Source organism: Misgurnus anguillicaudatus, chromosome 15 (assembly GCF_027580225.2).
Source record: "Misgurnus anguillicaudatus chromosome 15, ASM2758022v2, whole genome shotgun sequence".
Lineage (NCBI taxonomy): Eukaryota > Metazoa > Chordata > Actinopteri > Cypriniformes > Cobitidae > Misgurnus > Misgurnus anguillicaudatus.
Genome location: NC_073351.2, coordinates 11,856,889 through 11,876,708, shown reverse-complemented (window position 1 = coordinate 11,876,708; position 19,820 = coordinate 11,856,889). Strand labels below are relative to the sequence as shown.

At 38.9% G+C, this 19,820-nt stretch overlaps 1 protein-coding gene across 1 annotated transcript in view; it reads left to right on the top strand.

Moving 5' to 3' along the window:
• Window positions 1-1,858: 1,858 nt before the first annotated feature.
• pid1 (phosphotyrosine interaction domain containing 1) overlaps window positions 1,859-19,820 on the top strand; it is a 33,971-nt gene continuing 16,009 nt past the window's right edge. The window contains exon 1 of the mRNA XM_055174066.2: window positions 1,859-2,121. Within this exon, the coding sequence (XP_055030041.1) occupies window positions 2,092-2,121 (30 nt within the window). The 5' untranslated portion in view covers window positions 1,859-2,091. The remainder of the gene's footprint in view (window positions 2,122-19,820) is intronic.

The following is a 19,820-nucleotide window of genomic DNA, read 5'->3' as shown; positions in this document are numbered from 1 at the left end:
AGCCTTGCAAAGTATAGTTTATTTGACTCGTACCTGTTCACAGAAGTTCTACAAACTACATTTTCCTGTAAGTTAGGCAAATGCCAACCTACGTCTACAATGTATGTGGGGTTTTAAAAATCTGGTGGTGCGCCACTCTTCTGATGACGAAATTTCCGTCACGCGCACTGTACACGGACCCTCGTAGTATGAAGAATGTATCCTATATGAGTATGTTGAAATCAGTATCCTTAAAGGGGCCATGGCACAAGACTTTTTCAAGATGTCAAATAAATCTTTGGCATCCCCAGAGAACATATGTGAAGTGTTAGCTCAAAATACCATATAAATAATTTATTATAGTATGTTAAAATTGCCACTTTGTAGGTGTGTGCAAAAATGTGCCGTTTTGGGTGTGTCCTTTTAAATGCAAATGAGCGGTCTGTTGCAATTGAAACTCAATTGTGCTGTGAATTATTTTCTCTCTCTCTTTTTTTCTCTGCACTAAATGGCAGTTCCGTGGTTGGATAGTGCAGATTAAGGGGCGGTATTATTATAATAAGAGCTTCTTATGACATCATAAGGAGAGCCAAATTTCAACAACCTGTTTTTTCATGTGCTTGCAGAGAATGGTTTACCAAAACTAAGTTACTGGGTTGATCTTTTTCACATTTTCTAGGTTGATAGAAGCACTGGGGACCCAATTATAGCACTTAAACATGGAAAAAGTCACATTTTAATGTCATGGCCCCTTTAAAATACCCAGATGGTTAACTATTTCCTTTGGAAATTGGAAGTTCAGACCAATGCACACTTTGATGGCTGAGGAGGAGTTTAGTGAGGCTACACTGAGCTAATAAAATATTTTTTTCCAATGTATTAATCCATGAACTTATATATTATTCAAACTTTATGATGCCATGGACCAGTGGCGGCTCGTGACTGCTCTTCCGAGGGGCGCAAATTCAAAATATGTGTTCGAAGTGTCATGTGTGTTGCTTGTTTTTCCTTGTCTTTTGTTTTCTAAAAATGTTTGGGGACCTCCTAGGCCCCTTAGTCTAGTCCAGTGGTTCTCAAACTTTTTCAGCGTGCGACCCCCTTTGTGTACGGTGCATTCCTTCGCGGCCCCCCAAAAGAAAATTTATGACAAAAAAACAGTTATAAAATTTATTTTAATTAAACAAAACATTAAATTATACAAAGTAGTGCTGCCTTATTTTTTTTAGGTTTAATTTCACAGAATTCATGATAAATTAATGTATTTTATAAAAATGTCATAAAACTGGGGGCCCCCTGGCGCCGTCTCGCGACCCCCCTGGGGGCCCCAGACCCCAGTTTGGGAACCACTGGTCTAGACTGATAATCCCTGGTCTAGACCAGTGGTTCCCAAACTTTTTCAGCGTGCGGCCCCCCTTGTGTACGGTGCATTCCTTCATGGCCCCCCAAAGAAAATTTGTGACAAAAAAACTGTTCTAAAACTCAACATTTTAATTAAAAAAACATTAAATTATACAAAAAGTAGTGATTTTGGTTAGTAGCCTTATTTTTTTAGGTTTAATTACACAGAATTCGTGATAAATTAATGTATTTCATAACATGTCATAAAACTAGGGCCCCCCTGGCACCATCTCGCGGCCCCCAGTTTGAAAACCACTGGTCTAGACAACAGCTGTCATTTCCAGTACGCGCCCAATACTTGCGTACTCTTTTGCTTCACACTGAAATATACATACTTATCCAAAACAAAATCAGTAGGCTACATACTTTTAGGGCATAAGCAAGCAAGCTAATTGCCACGCGCAGCATAGATCTGGAATCCAAAGCGCCGCTACGGACCTCTAGCGGTCACTCCGGTAAGAGCAGCTGTAGTGTTGAGAGAGAGGGGGCGGAGGACAGAGAGAGAGAAAAGAGGGAGAGAAAGAAAGAAAAGAGACTGTGCGTGTTTCTCAGGCGGAGTTCACCGTTGGAATTCATCGTCTACTTTCTGTAGTTTTTTTTTTTTTAGGATTGCTGGAGGAGAGAAAGGAGCAAGAAAGCGCCGCTAACGAGCAGATGTTATAGCCGGACTACCCCTCTGTTTCCAGCCCGAGATCGCGCTTAGAATCCGGTAAAATGTGGCAGCCTGCGTCGGAGCGATTGCAGGTAAGCCTGAATGTCTTCGTGCCATAATTAACAGTAAGTAGGGTTTTTGTTATCGGTCGTACATTATAGAGCCCGAGTGCGCAGGCCAACCAACAAGCAAGCATCAAAGCGTCTCATCCTAACGTTACAAACCCCATCCTATCTCCATTTATTTCCCACGCTTTATTTCGCTGGAACTTTGTGTCCATGTAGGCTTGAACCTCATAGCTTATGGTCAGCTGCTGGGAAAATACCGCTTAAGTTTCTCTTTCAAATTCTTGCAAACCCGTATGGGCTCCAAACCATAAAACGCTCCGGACGCAAGGCCATTTTAGAGACTGCAGTGGTGGTCTGCAACGACTTCGCTGTGCTAGATATATCTATCCATTCACACTATTTTTTTTAACTAAACTGTTAGTTTGTGTGTGTATATGTGTCTGGCTGACGTCTTTAACCGTAGCGTCGCGCCACGAGCGTTGCGTTAAGACGGCGTGTCCAATTAAAACTTTCCACAACGCGTTTGGCGATCTCGCGTTCGTTCGTTTCATCAGTTTGTGAACATTGTGTTTACAGGAAAACATCTGTTGACAAGCTGTGCGACTCCAGTGTTTGCGTATCTGTTCAGCACTGGCCTAACGTTACAATTATAGTTAGTAAGATTAATCTAAACAGTCAGGTTAGCATTAGGTAACTTAGTAGTTACGTGTAAATCTAGTTGAAAATAAAAAAATGTATTTTATCTGCAGGGGTGCTGGGCTTCACGTCTACGCTGTTTGTAATATTATCCAGATGTGGAGAGTTTTGCCAGATGAACTTGCACAATCTTTCCTCAGAGTTTGGCAAGGCGACACACATTAAATAGCCTAGTAAACTTTTCTGAAAGCTGCTTCAAGTCATTCGATCAACATTATTTTCGGTGATGCGTTGCAAAAAGCTTTTAAAACTATACGAACATTTTTAAACCATGTAACGAGATTTTATTGATCTCTGTCATTCCAATGTGCACAGAAGAGTTTTGTATGGCTTTAAAAGTCTGCTTTTATCATACTAAATTTTGAGACCTTTTATCCCTGAAGTCTCAGTTTTTTTAATTTTCGCATCTTTAAAACAAAAATGTTTTTCAAAGTATGGTGTCAGTGGACACAGTCATCCTACTGAAAAAAACCCAGCTAAAACCAGCATATGCTGGTGAGCTGGTTTTTGCTGGTCTCCCAGCTTGGTTTTAGCTGGTGTAGCAAGAAGGTTTAGCTGTGTTTTAATCTGGTCAAGCCGGGCTTAGATGGTCTGGCTGGCAGACCTGCTGACCCACCAGCTTGACCAACTTTGGCAGGCTGGGAGGACCAGCTTAAACCAGCTACTGCAACCTTAAACCAGCTAGCTTTTCCTAGCCTGCTTGTCTGCTTTACCTTGAAACTGACGGCAAAGTTTGCAAAACACTACATAATTTTTTTCGTAATGTTTTACCCAAGTAAATGTCTGCTTCCAAGATGTTAAATAATTTTTTTGGCCTCATAATTAGTGGGCCCTGGCACCATCTTAATGTCTCTTTGCTTTACCCAGGGTTCCCATGGGTCCTTGAAAGTTTGTGAATCTGGGGAAGTTTTGGAAAATATACATAGATACAGGTCATTGAAAGTGCTTAAATCTATTTTATGCAGAATTCCCTGTGTAGTGTAGGATAATATCATAAAAATTCTAGACTTTTTAAGCACACGTGCTAAGCTGTTCACTTTAAATGCTTATATCTTCAGTATGTGAATGTTGATTTTTTTGCTTAGTTGTGTTTGACACATGAAAACGTCTCGGGTTATGTATGTAACTGTTGTTCCCTGAGAAGGGAACGAGGCGCTGCGTCTCCCTTGTCATACTTCCTGCGTCCCTGTAACGCCGTCTTTGGCAATATTTTAGATAGCGATATACTTCCTGGCTCCCGCGTCACCGTCTTTGTCGTTAAGCCTCACCATTGATTGAATTTGACATACACATTCAGACTCATTTACCCATAGAGGCGAAAACCTAATGACATTTCAGAGAAGTTAATGTTCGCGACGCTTCAAATGTGTCTTGATCGAAACATTACATAAGAATACATACAAACGGCCACAGGCAGAAAATAATTTTAGTGACTGAGGCCGAAGAAGCCCAACATCTCATGCTGGCCCTGGGCCACCGGGCAGTTCTTTATGTTTGGCCCTGAAACCCATTACATGTTAGAAACATAGGATAAAATTAACTGTTTATACTAATCGCTTGTTGTAAATGCATAAAATGTTATATAACAACAAAATATGATTGAATTTGTATAGAGCCCAGCTCTCTTGGTTTAAGGGTGAATCGTTCTGTAATCTCATAAAACCCCTTATGTTGTTCATATTTTGTAGGATTGCCTTAACTGCATTAGATGGCGGTTTAAGTATAATTGGATTATATTGCCAAACACTATCACATGTCATATAACAGTAAGATCTCAAATCTTAACAGTGAAAGTATTACCACTGATAACTGTGCGAACAAATACATTGATATCAAGTTTTGCCCAACTTTAGCAGAACCGTTCAGCAGATATTACAGCATGTTTTGTCTCATACATATGATTATTTCAAGAACCAGCTTTCTGATATATCCTCAGTTCGAAGGTCTTTCATTTTTTTGACAGAGAAGGATGAGAAATGGTGTACTCATCTAAAGTACACGTTTTAGTTTAATCTGATACGCCATATAGCGGGTATTGTTTTAAAACTCAGTCAGGGGAGTAATATGAACGCCGGTTTCCTGTGGAAGGACATCATGTTGCACAAGAGCACTGACTTTTAATATCTTTGAAGCTTCTTGTGATTATTAAATCGACCTCGACATTTGCACTGTGCGTATGTGAAATAGATATATTTTCTGAGGCCTTGAGCCAAACCTTGGCATCACTCCTATCTGAAATAGTACAGAACATTCTGGTCAGTTCAATATATCAGTGTTACACAAACACATGCATGAATTCATGCTTATCATCACCATAGGTTTGCTTTTTCAAATTGATCCTAAATTGTTCAGGAGATGTTTAATGTAACCACATTGACTGGATCTCTTTTACATTCGCGATTCCAGGTCCAAGTGGTTAACTAACCTGCATGGTACAGTGTAGTTAAATGAATGCCTAGTTATACGTTTATGTGTCTGCTTCTCGACAATTAAACCACCTAATTTCAACTCTTCATATTTCCAGCACACGCTCACATGCATGGATTCTGTCTCGGCACACTTTCTCAGAATGCAGTAAAGCCTTTCACTGTCCGCTGCATGGTAACCATGACGACCAGCAGTCTCTTTCTTTGTGGCGTTTCCATGGTAACGTGCATCGCTGTGTTGATGGTGATGCTCGGTCTCATTCTCATCTCTCCCCTCTCTGTGCTCTGGATCCGTTCTGGTGTATTTTGTGTCACTTCAGCTGTTATTGAGGTTCACGTCTCTGTCATTTGTTCGTAGGATGGTGCTAATTTGTTTTGTTGTGAAGGGGTTAGCACACGTAGTCAATCATCTAAAATAAATATGCTTTGAAGAATCCTACATTTGTGGTGTATTAGCGAAACTGTTTGGGTATTTTCATACAAAGAATATGGTGACTCACCCAAACACTTTACACTGTGTCCTAACCAGATGCGATGTGATACAGCTGTGACGAGCATGACAAGACCTCATGAGTTTTTGGTACCTAGTCAGCCAGCTTCAGTTCAGTTACCAGCTACACTATGAAAATACTGGTTTAGACCAGCCTTAAAACCTTTTTACTTTAAGCACTTTGTGGCAAATATTCAAGACAGCAGAAAAATGATTACGTTTCTATTTACTGCACGTTATTTCTGCATTGGTTTTGGATGCTGGCTTTGCCTCGTGATAAATTCCTCTTTTGTTGCAATAGATTGTCCTTCCCTATACCAAATCTCTAGATTTGTTACTTGGTCATCTATTATTCGGTTATTTTCTGCTTACAATTACATTTCATTTCTCTTTTCTTCAAATTGTGACTCACTTCTTAAAATACTGTCTCTTTGAATAAATATGAAAGATATGCAGTGTTTTATACACCAGAAAGCATCAATATTTTTCTGCAACCATTATCTCATATCAGGGCTCCAGACTGCCACCAAATGGGGGCATTTTGCCACCAAAATTTGAGAGTGTGCCACTGAATTTTACATCAAGTCGCACATGTGCGACCAGTAAATTTGACCATTTTTTGTGATGTGACACTGAATTTGAAAGCAGCACATTTTAGTTTCTGCATCTATCATCAAAGTATTTATTAGTAATACAGTGGAAATTAGTAGAAATGTGAATATTTGGTTAGCATGTTGATTTATGGTGTGTGCCCCTAAATTTTCTGGTTGCGCCCCTAAAATTTTCAGTTGCGGGCCACTGTGCTCCTAGTGAAAAAAGTTAGTCTGGAGCCCTGCATATTCAAAAATCTAGTGAGCTGCATGTTGTAGGTAGCATCCTGACCATCATGGACAAGAGAGTCGATCACAATTGATTTTAATAGTTTTTGACACCAGTGTGTTATTTCAGATATAATTCAATACATTATCATTAAGAAAATAAAAATAAAAATATTCAGTCATGACAACTTGCAGAATAAATTGGCGCTTTTCCATTGCATAGTACCCCACGGTTTAGTTTAGTTTGGGTCGGGTCAGCTCACCTCACTTTGGCGTGGTTAGCTTTTACATCGAGTTTAGTATCACTTCGCAGTGGGAGGGATTATAGGCATGTCGTTATATTTGCGCTGCCTACAGCTGTGACATCATACAAGTGAGAGCGTAGTTGTACATCCCCATACATTTATTTATTTCTCAGTCCGCCACAAAATCAAAATTGAACACCACAAATAGATGTTTGCACATTGCGTTTAACGTTACCTCTGTCTCACATGACAGTTTCTGTTCAAACACTCGTGGCGTCAGCCGACGGCACTCTGCTGAGCCTCATTGAAGTTGCATTTAAGCATATATAATGCGGACGTGCACGTCGCGAATGTGCCGCCACAAACTGCAAGTCTGGAAAAAATGTTTTGGTGTCCCGGATTCTCAACCTGTGGATGTTTTTCATCGCTAAAAGGGAGTTTGGGAACTTATAGCAGAGCACAGATGACAACATGTTTGCTTTGAGACAGCGCAAGCTAGCAGTAAGCTAAAGCTAATCTTTACATTATAGCGATGACGTGACTATTCTCTCAGACCAATCAGTGATCTACAGTGTTTTCGCGTCAGGTTTGGTATCAGCTCGGGTCGCTTGGAACCCCAACCGAGGTGGTACAAAAAACAGTATCGGGTACTACATACTGCACCCAATGGAAAAGCTCCCAAAAGTAAACTGACCCAAACCAAACTAAACCAAACCATGGGGTACTATGCAATGGAAAAGCGCCAAATGTTAGCGTGTTAATGATTGTGAAATATCAGTGTATTAGCCAAACTAGATCTGCTTAGATAGTGCTTTTAAAATTCTGCATCCTGAAATTTTTGCCAAGCCTGCCAATGGTTGATGACTTGCATGGAGCGCAACTCAAACACATGAATAGAGAAAGGAAAGTTAATCTTTCAAATAGGAATGTGCAATATCATTTCATTTGCGAGATTACATATAAATTCTTCCCACAAACTCCCTAAACTTTTGTTCCGAAATCTCAAATTTATAAAAAATCCAGATTTAGCTTGTGTGTTTACACCTACCATGACAAATGATTTTGTACTTTTTCCTATATTGCCATTGTTTGCTAGCCTGGCTAACACCAGACCAATCTCATAGAGAATGAGACGTGGTCTGGGAACCGTACGCTCATTTTCTCGTATTTGAGGCGTGGTTTACGAATGCCCAGAGCCGTTTATTGGGCGCTACAATGTCTTAGGGATGGGCACGGATATTCGAATATTCGAATATTCGATCGGCAATAATAATTCGAATTTAAAAAATGCTATTCGAATGTTTGTTTGTTTTTAATGTGCCACCTTATTTAATGCTTTTTCACTTCATCTATACTCTTTTACAGACTTAAATGTAAGATATACATGAACATTAATTCGTATATATTTCTGATTGTTTGGCAATGCAGATTGCAGACGAATTTAAGTTTTTTTCTTTTATGTTTGGCCGCGCCGCGCCATATTTGGCAACTGGCAGTGAGGGCTCACGTGTTATTAAACGTGCTTCTCCGCCGCCCGCATCAAACATCATGAGAGATTTGTAAGCTTTCTGTTATAAAGTCTACTTTATTTTGTTAATAACGAGACAGACACGGAGAACGAAATGAAACGGAGAACATTTATTATATGCGGTGCTCTTTCAAAAATGAACCGGATAACTGCACATGGCTGTTTAAAAGCAAAGCTCCGTCTTTGTGAAATCTTGTTAAATTAAGCTAACGTTAGTAACTTTGCACAGTCAACAATAATCTATCGAGCCAGCTTACGTTATTTGTAAAATAATGTTAAATACAGATATTAAATCTTGTTTAATCCGTCTGTTGTTTTTATCGGATAACCATCTCACGTGCAACACGAGGAAGAGTTTTCTCCGCAGCACCGGCATTATTGTATCTAGTCAGAACGGGCTTTCACCGAAGCAGGTAGGGTAAAGATGGTTTCTTTATTCACAAATACATGTCAAACTAAACTGAGCAGATATTTATATGTTGACTGAGCAGTCGGTTATGTAGATGCGTTTTTTCGTTTGCTCCGGGCTCTTATTTGGAGTCTGTTTAAGGGTTTAAATGATGATTGCCTACTTTGTCAAGTCCGAAACTTTAAACTTCGCAAGTCCTCAAACTTCGCTTAGATTTGGGGTTATTGTATAATATTTGGTATAATATAATGTATGTAAGATCCAACAGTAATGAATTCATACTAACGACCGACTTGAAACTAAGGGTTTGACTGACTCAGACTTCGCTCCGCATGGGGTTTTAACGCCTTTTTTACTGTAGGATATTTTTTAAGAAGAATTTAAAATATATATATATATATATACAATTTACAATGTTTTCAACTTAAAAATACATACATAAATATACATACATAATATAAGTTTAGCTTGTTGTGGATATTTCCTAATTATAAGCCTTCTGTGAAATTATGACAAAATGAAAAATACAAAAGACGCATGTCTTAATTAACATAATTTAAATAAACGAATATTCGAATATTCGTTCTTTATGAGCTTAAATATTCGAATAGTAAATTACTGGAAAATGCCCATCCCTACAATGTCTATCAAATGCGGCTGTACTTAGCTCATAGCCAATCGTTTCAATTATACCAGATGACGTATGTAGAGCGACATCAATTTAAAAGTAAACGACTTTTATCTGTACGAGTGCAGCTGAAAGCTATGCAACTAAACCGGTAGCTGTATATTGATATTGAAAAGCAACACATTATAGTGGCACTGTGACAACCACAGAAAAGGCATAATTACAATATGATATTAATAAATACCACTTAACATTTATAAGTTAATTGTACTTTGTAGACGACAATGCCTAGCAGGTGTTTACAATTCAAACTTGTATTTGATGTGAATTATTACTGTTTAACTATTTATGTTTTCTGTTTTAGCACAGTTTTACTTTTAAACATTTTCACAGAATTTTTAGTTTGGATTTTTACCGTTTTTAATCTTTTTTGTTATGTTGTTAGTATATTTTAGTCTTTCTAAAGATTAGTTGGTTTTACTTTTACAACAATGTTTGTGTTTCTGAGGCTCTCGAGAATGCATGCACCTATGTAGCCAAAATCAGTGGTTAATGGCGCTTTATTTATATCGCCATTCATACTGTTACCGTGATTAACACACAAATATATTGTGATAATATTTAAACTTTTAAAGTCCATATTGTGAAAGCGAAGTGAAAGTGACAAGCTTGTCAAGTACGCATCGCATAATCGAAATGTGACTTCTGCTTTTAACCATCCTAGTGAGTAGTGACCACACGCAGAGCAGTGGGCAGCTATCAGCACCCAGGGAGCAATTAGACTCGAACCAGCAACTCTCGGGTTACAGGACCGCAGTGTTGGGAAAGTTCACTTTCTACATAAACTAGTGCAGTTCACAGTTCACAAATTTTAAAATGAACTAGTTCACTTCATAGTTCATATTTCAAAAATTTGAACTAGTTCACAGTTCCAAAAATTTTAACTAATTTATAGTTCTTTTTCCATATTATTATTATTTTTAAATATTGCCATTATAGCCCATATAGAACCACAGACAGGAATTATTTTATCAGTTTTAACACTGAAGGTAAATGCATCAGATTTCATCTTCATATCCAACTTTAAACCCTTATCCAACCAGGGTTTACGAGCATTGACTGTCTTTTAATTTTTGTATTTGCTTGCACATACCTTAAAAAGGCTAGCCGAGTGCTTCAAGGGGGTTTTCTGGGCGAGAAGCGCTGCGAGGCGTTGCGTGTATGACAACTCGCAGGTATTGCACACCGCACGTGCACGTTAACTAGCGTGAGCTTAATCAAAGTCTATTTCAAGATCCAGAATATGCGTAAGCAGCCTTTGTTAATCGTTAACGATTTAGGACAAATATGATGTTATTTAATGTTAAACTATGTGAGTGGCGTGGCAGGGATTTGGATAGCAGCGTCCAGTCATTGTTGTTTTGATGACGTATGCAGCCTGGTGGCAGTGTTGCCAGATTGGGTGTTTTTTCCGCTACACATTAAGGCCTGTTTACAGTGTGTTTTAGACGGGTTTTCGCCTGGAAGACTCTATAGAAATCTGGCACCCAACTGAATGACATTAAAGTGAGAGAACGTGCCGTTCACAAGCCCCAGAATGAACGAGTTCACCTTGCGTTCATCAGGCAGTAATACAGTACGTTCAGTTCACGTTCGCCCAAAATATGAACTAGTTCATGAACTGTTTTGTTCAATGAATCTTGTTCAGGCACAACACTGCAGGCCCGACTCTATAACCACTAGGCTACAACTGTCCCATAAAAATTCATATCACCAGGTTTATACAGGTTTATTATAGTTTTGAAAAAAAAAGTTTATATTTAGTATTGTTATGTGTTTTTTATTTCAGTTTGTTTTAGTTTTTTTTAGAGCCCGACCGATATGCGTTTTTTCGGGCCGATGCCGATACAGATATTAGGGAGTAAAAAAAGACCGATAACGATATATCGGCCGATATTCTTTATGTGTATATTATAGTTCAGTATATACTACAATTATACTAAAGTACTGTACATAGAATACACTATATACTTTAACATAATATACTGTATATGAATAAATACAATGCAATGCAATGATCACTCACATATGTGGTGATCACTCACAAATGTGGTGATCCAACACTTATACTGATGTGACTCAGATATGTACTATAGGCAAGAAGTTAACAATAAACTTTATTATCCAAAATTAGTTGGATAACAGTGCACTAAACAGTATACTTGACTTATTATAAAGAACTTTAAAACACAAAGAGAACAAAATACATAAAACTTGCATCATTTGCAGTTTTGACGAGAATAACGTTATAAAGAGAAACTTATGAAGTCATTGATTAATATTAGCTTTACAGTAAGTTGTGTACTTCACAAATTAGTTAGCCACTCACAGTTACGGAGACAATGCTTGACGGAGCACATACTAATGTAAGCTATGTTTAATGTTGTGCACAACGTTTTTATAACACAAACCCAGGGTTCCGTGCAAACTTTAGACTTTTATAAAAATAAAGCGTCTTCGCTCCGCCTCTTTTATTTAGCAAGGGTGTAGAGTTGCGCGAGCTTATTGAATCAATTGCTCTGAAATGAGCATGTTACCTAACAACACAAGCAGCAGTAATCTCATATAGTGATATATAAGTGCACGGCTGCGCGTAGTTTAAACGTGTCATTTCTCCGTCTCGCGTCATTTCTCCCGCTTGCGTTTTAACTCGCAAGTCGACAAAGAGACGGATTAAAAACACCAAATGTAAGCGGGAATGCGTCTCTCTTGTCCATTTATAATCCAATCGACCAAAGCGCGTCTTAATACCAGGTGTAAAAATGTTGTGAAGAAGACACTGCGTGACTGCTTCTATGCCACCTGAACTGAGAGACTGACTGAAGTGAAGGGGGTGGGGGATTGGCTGGTGTCACTACAGTGAGTGATCTGGGTCGCCATTAGCAACCAGTATGGCGCACTCTGCTGGACAAACAAGTACTTACATCTTTCAATTGCATTTAATGTGTTCTGTAACAAACGTTCATATCGGCGCATATCTGCGGCTTATACGCCGATACAGATATATCTGCGACATGCTCATATCGGCCGATAAAATCGGCAAAACGATAAATCGGTCGGGCTCTAGTTTTTTTTAGTTGTGCATAAATAGTTTGATTTCATTCCTTTTTTTAAAAATATAATTATTTTTAGTCTATAGCATAATATTATGGTAGTGGTGGTCAAAAGTGTACACCTTACCAAATCTGGAAGTAAGAGAACAACAGTTTTTTTTTCAAATAAAGGTTTGTTTTTTATCTAGTCCTGCCCTTAACAAGTTAGTCACCAGCAGTAAAGCTCTGTGCCCCCATATGTGATTTTGAGAAAAATATCACCATAAAAAAGCTAACTATATAAGTAAGAATGTTGTTATTGGTGAGCCAACAGTCTGCATTTTCAGCCACGTTTAAATGCTGCGCAAACTATTTAAATGACGTCAAAGTACTGCGAACACACCTATTAAGCCCGGGATACACTGCACGATTATTGTCTGTCCCAAACGTAAGATTGCCATCGTGAAACAATCGTCGCGATTTCTGTGATCGTGGCTCTTCATCGGTGGTCCCATGTCGTACAATTTTGTTTACCACGAGCGCATGCTGGTGACGTTGCACTAACGTGTGACGCAGCCACCGAAGCTTCCGTGTCATCATCATACAGTCTACATGCCTGTCGTACCCAAGTTTAAATCTTATACAGTAGGAGGACAAAAATCCTGCAGTGTATTCCGGGCTTTACAGCTGCGCCTAGAATACTTAAAAATGTTACCAACAAAATGTCGATTAAAAGATTTTTCCTCTTTTTCACACTTAAATGTTAATTTTAGGCCCTGGCTGCATCTGTACCAGCTCACTTGATTTCGGAAAAGAGCTTTTATGCGTTGGATACATTTGAAATTAGCAGTTACAAAAATTAAATGAGGACAATGCCGGTCTTGCATGAAATTATATGTCTCCTAAGAATGTGTTTCACATTAGGTGCTAATTATTTGTTGGACAATTACAATTCCACCTTTTTATTTATAGTGTGTGTTTTTTTACTTTAAATGTGAACTGAAATGAACTCAAAGTTAAATTCACCCTTTCTGCCGTGTGTTTGGACGGAGAAGTGAGTTGCGGGTTTGCCCTGTGCCAGGATGTAAGAAAGCACTTGTTTAAAGTGTTTATTTGGGTGTTCCCTTCGGTATTAATTGAGTGACTGCAGTACAATACAGCCTATTCTATTACAATTCACAGTTTCCAAGAATATCATTTGGTTTCGGTTTGGTTTCCGTATGTGTGTATAAATGCATGTTGAGCGAGCTCGATGGTACACCACGGATACGTTTGTCTGTCTTTAGCTTCTCTACTGTCTGGCAAAACTTTCCCACAAGGTTCACAGAGAGATGGTTATGTTAGCGTGCAAATGTGTCTGAAAAAGTCCTTTAATGTATGAATACATAGTTAGTCTATGTATGTTTTCATTAGTGCATGTGAGCGGTTGGTTTAATAGTCTCTGTGCGTCAGTCTTACTTGACATTAATTGGTGTTTTAGGCAGGTGGGTGGAGCCAACATTAGTTTTTCGCTGTCATTGGCATCATCCCACACCCACATTTTTTTTGCCTTTCACAGCATCCATCAGCACAGGATCTCCTACATTTCTGGCCCCATTTGGCCTCAGCGGGTCCTTGGGAAACGCAACACGAACCCTCGTAAAGCTGCACACTGCTAGACACCCAGACAGGAACTTCCAGGCCGTGTCTCATTCTTAGCAAGTTTACACACAGGAGTTAGTTTGGTTAAAAAAATTTTTTATTTACTCTGGTGCAGTTGACTTGACGTATGACTGGTTTTGTGGTCCAGGATCACATTTAGTGTTTAATGAAGAACTTGTGCATCAGAACATGCACAAAAAAACCCTGTATATGTGGTTCTGTCATCTTGTTTTCAGAGGCGGATGACTACGGGAATGCAGTCTTGTTAGACAGGTGGTTATGGAAGATCATTATACCAAACCACGTTGACGACAGACTTTATGACGAAAAAAACCATTGAGATGCTGTGCACTGAAATCGATCCACTGGTTACTCTAGTTATGCTGTCCCATGGCGCCTCAGTTATGACAGAAAAGGCACATGATGTGTTTTTTTTTTTAGGGGTGTAACGGTTCTCTGTAAAGAATCGAATCGTACCGTTATCCTCCCACGGTTCGACACGCACGTGCACCACGATGCACCTTGTTTGATTCGAACGCATTTCTAATATAGTTTAGTGGAAAAACAATGCATAAAACCGCTAATGTATGGTTCTGAATAAGCTCTGCGTGTGTTTACGTGAGAGTACCTGTCCAATCAACTCGAAGTAGGCAAATATGTTGCCAACCTTAAGGGCTCGTTATAGTCGTGCGTAGGTCCTACGGCGTAGCAGCGACGGCGTAGGTTCCGCGTCGGTTTTCATTTATACTTTTGCGTCGTCGTCCGCGTCGACGTGCAAACACACGCGCGACCGCTGGTAGGCAGTATCCACGCGTGTAACCACAGTAGCAGCACAAACGTGAAAGAAGAAGAAGCTTAGCAAGTTAACCCACAAACGAAGAAGAAACAGCAACTTGTTGTGTATAATTTGAGAAGACCAGCAATGATGGAAGTAAATAAACAGCGACGTTTGATGCAGTTTGAGTTAAATCACTCCTCAACTTGCCTCCTCCTTGGTTTTACCGTCACAAACGGAAATACCTATGACAAAGTTTTTTTTACCTGACGGGAGGGGTTCTGGTGGACCAATCACAGCGCTTGCGGTCCGCGTAGATCTGACGCGCTGTTAAATTTTTTGTGAGGTGCGCGTCAGGCTACACAGAGCTACGCACAGGCTACGGATAGCCTACGACGTAGCTACGGCGTAGAACCTACGCACGACTATAAATCGCCCTTTACAGTTCCTCCTCACTTGTTGGTGTGTGTGTGTTGCGGACCGTTTAACGTGGCAAGCAAAGGAGAAAAGGCGCTAATAGAGGCACCGCCAGCTTCATTTAAGTCTACTGCACCAGGGATGCTCAAGAAAACGCAGACAAAACTGTAAAATTCACCAGTGCCGTATGTCATGGTCCTGTCAGCCCTGTATGTATTTTATGTGTTTCATGTGACAGGATCATGGCAGCCCACTGTTGTCTTGTTTTGTGTGGAGAGGCATGTGGTCTGTGTATGTTTTGTGTACCGCATGCTCTCCTGGCTTTAGTCTTAACCTTACCCTCCTGTTTCCTTGTTAAGTCTTGATTAGTTAATTCCCTTCACCTGTTTGTCATTGTTCCCTAGTTTAGTTTTCCCTATTTAAAGCCATTGTGTCTTACGTCTTGTGCCGGTTCATTGTGTATCCAATGATACCATGTCGTGTGTGCGCTTTGTCTTGTCGTGTTTATTTTGAAGTCATTGTCATTGTTTGCCCCCTCGAGGGTTTTTATGATTTAATAAACGTCTTTCAGTTACGAGCTGTCTGCGATTGGGTTCTATCCACCACCGCACCCTGACACCGTATGCTTAAGGCAATACATTTAATATGACAAGTCACTTATTGTGCCGTCATCACGATGGTGTTGTTGATAGCACGCGATCGCAGGTGAGACAGAAACAGCACACATTGCCTTTTGTGTTTAAATGTTAACAAACTGATCTTCTTGCGAAGAAACTTGAAGATAGCGGCATAGAATTTAAAAAGTAACCGAGTGTTCTTAGCTATTTTATGTTCATTTTGAAGTGCACTGTATGTTGGTGCATGTAGTATAATAATACAAGTGCTCTTAAGTGAAAATGTTGATTTTGCCAGAGGTTAAAAATGGCTTAGGTTTTTATTTCTGTAAAGAAGCCCCTTGTGTACCGAAACTTACCGAAACCGTGACCCTAAAACCGTGATACGCACCGAACCGTCAGTAATGTGAACCGTTACACCTCTACTATTTTTGATGTGCATCTACAATTTTGATTTTTGAATTTTCAGTAAATGTGTTTCTATCGCAGTTACTTAAAAAGTGCATATGTTTTTTATGTGCATTTTCGAAATGTATATGCATCTTGGTGTTTACATCAAGCGTTTTTATGCGATTATTTCAAAATGCACATTCAAAAAAGTGGTAAATGTAAACATAGCTTATGTGAATGTATAATCACAATACATTGGGAAAATAAGATTTAATTGCTTAAATAAAATAAAAAAACACTTATTTTACAAAGTATAAGGGGTGTAAGAAAATAGCGATACATGTGAGTACTGTTCCGATTCCCATAAAATGCAATATCAATATTTTTTTTCTTCAAACAGAAATCATACAAGATTTATGACAGTTGTTACATATGGAGTTTACATCCTGACATCCAACTAGATGGCAATATTTTTTATCTCTGAATCTAAACAGTGATAGGAAGTGCTATCATGGGGTGCGCCACAATTTTTTTTGCATAGGTTTGCATATGGTGTGTTCTCAATGACAGCTTTCCTATAATTACATCCTATTATATTTATAAAAAAGGAAATAGCCCAATAAATTGCTTTCGCTTTACAGTATAGCAAAACATTGGACAAGACTCTCTGTGTTTCTGACCTATACATTTGGGAGACAAAATTGCTGAAACATGCTGCCAAAGGTACAAGTTGCCAAAATCTGTGTGTGTTCTGTACTGTATTAAATATGAAGTTTGTCAAATATAATCAGGCTGATAGCCACCAGAGACCTTCATGGACCGTTTCTATTGTTTCTATTGTTTCACTAACTCTCAGCACCTCTCTTCTAATCTTTCACCATTTCTCTCAACTATCTCTAGGTGAGTGATGTATGAATGACCAGGGCCGATCTGGATCTTGTTAATGCCATCAGTTTAGGACAAACCCACAAACTTCTGTTTAATGTTTTAAACACTGACATTGTTTGTCCATCTCAGGAAATGTGCACATCTAGTGACCATTTAGTCCAGATCTGACAAGTACTGGCTCTTTGTTTTTCCCGCACATATAAACAATGTGTTCACAAATCTGCTTTTAATTCACTTTTATCACTGAGCGCAGTTAAACCAGATAATAAAAATAGCATGGTGTGGTGTCATTCTCATTCCTTGTTTTGGCATAAATGCGTCTCCTTTCTATGAAAATTATTCACAAATGGAGTGAACGCACAATCATTTGAAATGTATCAATTGATGATCATATTGCTATAAAACTAACAGCATTACATTACATACATATTTACATCTATTTCTACAATCGTGGTGATTCATGAACATTTAAATGTACTGCAGTTCAGAGCGATATAACACAATATGAAAAAGACCCGCAGTGGGATTACATTGAATTTGGATTGAGACCAGTTTAAAAAAGTGTGAAAACAGTTCGTGATTCACGGCCAGAATGGTACTGAGACTTAAAAGACGCATGGAAACAACAAACTCAAGGCATTTGCGGTGCAGGTGTGGAAGTCATTAAGTTCAGGCCATTGGCAGCAGTGTTGGCAAACAAAAGTGTGTGTTGAAGTGAATTGTTGCAGATACTGGCAGGCTTTATAAGGAACGCAGCAGAGAAATAATCTGAGACATTTCCGAGGTTCAAAACAAGTCTAGCAGAAGCCTTTTATTATACTGGGAGATGGAGGGAGATATTAGTCAGAGTAGATGTCATATTTAATTTGACACAAACTGATATATAGTTTGTTTAATGTAATGGTCTGGTGAGCCGGGATGTTGATTGTTTATTGGCCATATGTCTTTTCAAAAAACTTTAGTTGGGAGCCAAAATCCTGGAAAATATACTTTGTGAAAATTTCTACTATGAAGCAACAGGAGGTTTGCATTCCAGGTACGATACCGTGAACTTCAAGGCAGAAGTTCAAGCTGAATTGACGTCCTGGCTGATCTTCTCAAGATTACGCTCAACTTTGTGTTTTGGAAAGGTGATGGTCACGTGTTGTTCTCATGCATCCAGTGTTGAAGTAAACAGGAAAATGTGCATAGACCCCTGCTGAAATTAGGACCTCACTCTGGGAATGTCCTCGGTTTCTCAGAAACTTTGTGAAAATGCTCTGTAGGAGGTGAAGTTTGGAACACAGTATCTTGTTTCCAGGAAGGGAGGTGTATGGTGCTAACAGTGCTCACAGTTTCAATTATCACCGTTTTAAAAACACATTGCATCATGACCTCTGAAAACTAACCCGTTTTTGTAATATATATAAAAAGGTGGCAAAAAAGCACTTCACAGAGCATTTCTATGCCGAATGCCCTTCGCCAGGGTTCGTACACGGGTCCAGCTGACGTTTCAGGGGTTTCTATACGTATCAGTTTTTTTTATGGGTACTTCCCATGGAAAGCCCCGCCCACCCGTCAATCAGCGGGAGACTTATCACGCGACAGCTTTGTTTAATTTTAAAACTCAACAATGGCATGAAAGAAGAAGTGTGTTTTTGGATGTAAGGAGAAGAAAGCCAGCATTACGGAAACAATGGATATCGTTTATTATCCGGGGTAGCAGCGGAGTTTTGCATGTGTGTTTGATGTGCTGGATTTCATTGAAAAGTCCCAACCGGGTCACGAGTTGCATGTGGTATGTAAGACTTCTGTCTTATGTTGGAAATAGGTGCGTGCATATTATATAAATGACACGAACATGTAGTGAATCATAAGTTAAACAGTGTTGTATAAAGTGTTGCATGACTCGTACTCACTCCTCCCGCGGTAGTAACTCCTCCTTCTTCGTTTTTTTAAACGTTATCGGAAAGATTCGGTAAAGCTAATCTTTTTTTTAGTAATCTGATTAAAGAATCTTCGGAGATATAAAGGATGTAATACTACTCTATAGGTACTCCACATTAACATCAGAAATGCAGAAAAAAGCGTGTGCTATGTGAGCGTTAAGGACATAGACAAACTCTCATCATTATTATAACGCAGTTACTCTCTAACACACACACAGGCAGGTTTTTTTTAAGTCCATTGTATCCCTTCTCACGTTTTCGGTATAAGCTGTAAATGGATTCAGTAAGGAAACTTTGGAAACTTTCCATGGAAATTATTACACAGGAATATATGGGAATTGTGGCACACACACGGATGAGTAAGATGTCAAGAAAGCTAATGTTTGTATTACCCAAAATTTACAAATAATTTCCTTTTCCAAGTTTCCAACTTGGAATATTTTCCTTTATAACTTTACAACCTAATTTAGGCGTGAAGAAGAATGATACAAAAGCCCGTACTGAATTGTTTAATGTTTGTTGCATAATCCTAGGTTTTTCTCTGGTAAAATAATTAAATACTTAATTAAAAACTAAATAAAATCTGATGGTTAACACACAGTTCAGTGTTTTCCACAGGATTTTGAGAGACTTGATCTGTCACATTATATTGCATTTTAATACAACTGAATGCTATTTTTACATATTATCAGTACTCATAAAATGGGTAGACTATAAAATAGTTACTAAACACAACCC